A 3,202-nucleotide genomic window follows, 5' to 3' on the forward strand; every position below is an offset into this window, starting at 1 on the left:
GAAAGGCTTTCTATGCAACTAAGAAGGTAAGGTTTACAAAACTCAGGCCATCACAATGAAAAGGAGAAAAAAAGGGGGCAGGTGGACTAGAACTCTTATGGGGAAATTGAATCTGGCGGAGCTAAATTAATTGAGTGAAACAAATCCATGCAATAATGATACATACCATGAAAAATTAGTATTTTTATGGCTAAACATATAAGTATATATATATATATATATATATATATATATATATATATATATATATATATATATATATATATATATATATATATATATATATATATATATATATATATATATATATATATATATATATATATATATATACATATATATATATATATATATATATATATATATATATATATATATATATATATATATATATATATATATATATATATATATATATATATATATATATATATATATATATATATATATATATGTATATATATATATGTATATATATATATATATATACATGTATATATATATATATATATATATATATATATATACATATATACATATACATATCCATATATACATATACATATATATATACATATATACATACATATATATCCATATATATATTTATATATATATATATATATATATACATATATGTATATATATATATATATATATATATATATATATATATATATATATATATATACATACATATATATGTATTTATATATATACATATATATACATATATATATATATATATATATATATATATATATATATATATACATATATATAAATACACATATATATATACATATATATACATATATGTACATATATATATACATATATATACATATACATATATACATATACATATATATACATATATATATATAAATATATATATATACATATATATACATATATATATATATATATATATATGTATATGTATATACATATACATATATATACATATATATATATATATATATATATATATATGTATATATATATATATTATATACACACACATATATATATATATATATATATATATATATATATATATATATATATGTATATATATGTATATATATATATATATATATATATATATATATATATATATATATATATAGATATACATATACATATACATATACATATACATATACATATACATATACATATACATATACATATACATATACATATACATATACATATACATATACATATACATATACATATACATATACATATACATATACATATATTTCATATGTTTTTTCCAGTAACAGGTAATATATGTCTAAAGAAAAGAAAATCAGAACCCCATTCTTGGTGCTTGCTACTAAGTTTGATGATGGTGAGGTAGTTCTGAGGATGACTAAATACTTCAATAATAACATCTAGGGTATGGCTGCATCCTCTAAAATTCAGGCTTAATATGCATATATATATTATTCCATAATATGCTGCGGATCCTCCTATAATATAGAAAGTTAGCCAAGAAAGCGATTTCTACTTGTTCGCAAAGTTCTCTGGACTAAGCAATATGTCTTTCATCTCTAGGACCATCATGTGTGGGTAAGAGCCAATATGAAAATAAAAAAGAAAGAGAAAAGGATTAACCATCAAAATCAAAACAACGCTGCAGAAAAAGAATGCTGGCGAAATATATCAACCCCCACTATATATACAGAATACTTCTACACTATCATTTTTCCCTCCCATTCTCTTAACAGGATGACAAGTCCCTGGAAATGCCTCATATCCTTCCCATATACTCTATATAAAAGCTTCACAATTCCATGGAGGTGTTGGGAAGACCTGAAGCTCTCACGCTGATGCTAAGTAACTTCAAATCGTCAACTCCTCTATGTCAATATTACATAAAGATCTGTTTGTGTCCTCAATCCTTAGTTATGTAGTTGTTGAGGACTCTTGGCCAATATCCACTAACGTTGCAGTTGCAGGGGTGGCAGTGACTCCCGCCTCACTGCTGGTAGCTGGGCTGGGTGCTGCTGCCGGTGGGGCCGCTGGAGGCTCTGAGGACTCCTCTGGGAGAGAGATGGTGACTGTTTTTGCTGGCTTTGCAGGAAGGGGTGTAGAGTGTGTGGGAGGGTGGAGAGGAGGCTGTGGAGATTGAGTGCGTGACCCAGGAGAGTCATCCAAGGTTGGCCAGGCACCTCCACTCTCACCTGCATTCTGCGGGTGGTTTAGACGCTCACTTAGCAGCCGGAGAGCTTTTTGTCTGTAGAAAAAAAGGGCAGAAATAAGAAAGCAATTTACTTACATACAGGCTATATAGCTGAAAGACAAAAAAATTCAACCTGGATATGATAAGCATTAAAGCCTATCAGGATTGCAAAAGAAAAATCTGAAAAACAAGATTGCAAAAGTAAAATCTGAAAGAACAGGATCGCAAAAGTAAAATCTGAAAAATAATCAATTAAACCACTTACGAGGGGTGTCCCACATATGAGACACCCGAAAAAAGTAAACATTACCAGGCGTCCCGCCGGTGCGACACTAGATAGGAGCTGGCGCTCTGATTTTGTCACCCATGGCGGGCAGCGCACAGGCAGGTTCCCAGACTCGCCTGCATGCCAATTTTGAAGCCACCCACAAAATATTATTTTCAGCTTGAAAATGTACCATCGCTAATGGGTTGTAAAATCATCTCATAATGAAATGTAGTGTACTTGATAAATAAATATGTTGACAGGCTGTTGTTGATGTTGAGTTTTCCCACACTTCATCATCTCAAAGTTGATGCTGCTAGTTAGAAAAAACATTTACAATTTTAGAGACCCTATGATGAAAAGTCATTGTAATAATACAATAAACTAAATGTTGACTTTATCTTACTTATATCATGATTATAATATTACACATTTATGATATCTAACAATATTGTGGCACACCTTTTGCTGTCATTAAATAAACTGTCGCCCATATTTTTCAAATTGAAAACTTAACTGTATTTCACACTAAACATGAATATACAGAAAATGTAGGTATCAGCTTAATTAACATTTGACAATAAATCAAAAGGGGCCTTCAAGTTTGCTTTATCATTTTTATTATGAAAGAATCTTCCACATGGGATAAATTGCATTTTAGTTGTCCACATCTCACAAGGACAATTTAAAGATAGCTCTTACACATATGAATAAAAGTAAAAATACGTAAAATGTAAGAA

General features: G+C 27.9%; 1 protein-coding gene across 1 annotated transcript in view; it reads right to left on the bottom strand.

Annotated features, from left to right (window-relative positions):
• Positions 1–1,263: 1,263 nt before the first annotated feature.
• Positions 1,264–3,202, bottom strand: part of LOC113823116 (transmembrane protein 115) — a 10,472-nt gene continuing 8,533 nt past the window's right edge. The window contains exon 3 of the mRNA XM_027375737.2: positions 1,264–2,251. Within this exon, the coding sequence (XP_027231538.2) occupies positions 1,921–2,251 (331 nt within the window). The 3' untranslated portion in view covers positions 1,264–1,920. The remainder of the gene's footprint in view (positions 2,252–3,202) is intronic.

The sequence above is a fragment of the Penaeus vannamei genome, chromosome 8 (assembly GCF_042767895.1).
Source record: "Penaeus vannamei isolate JL-2024 chromosome 8, ASM4276789v1, whole genome shotgun sequence".
Lineage (NCBI taxonomy): Eukaryota > Metazoa > Arthropoda > Malacostraca > Decapoda > Penaeidae > Penaeus > Penaeus vannamei.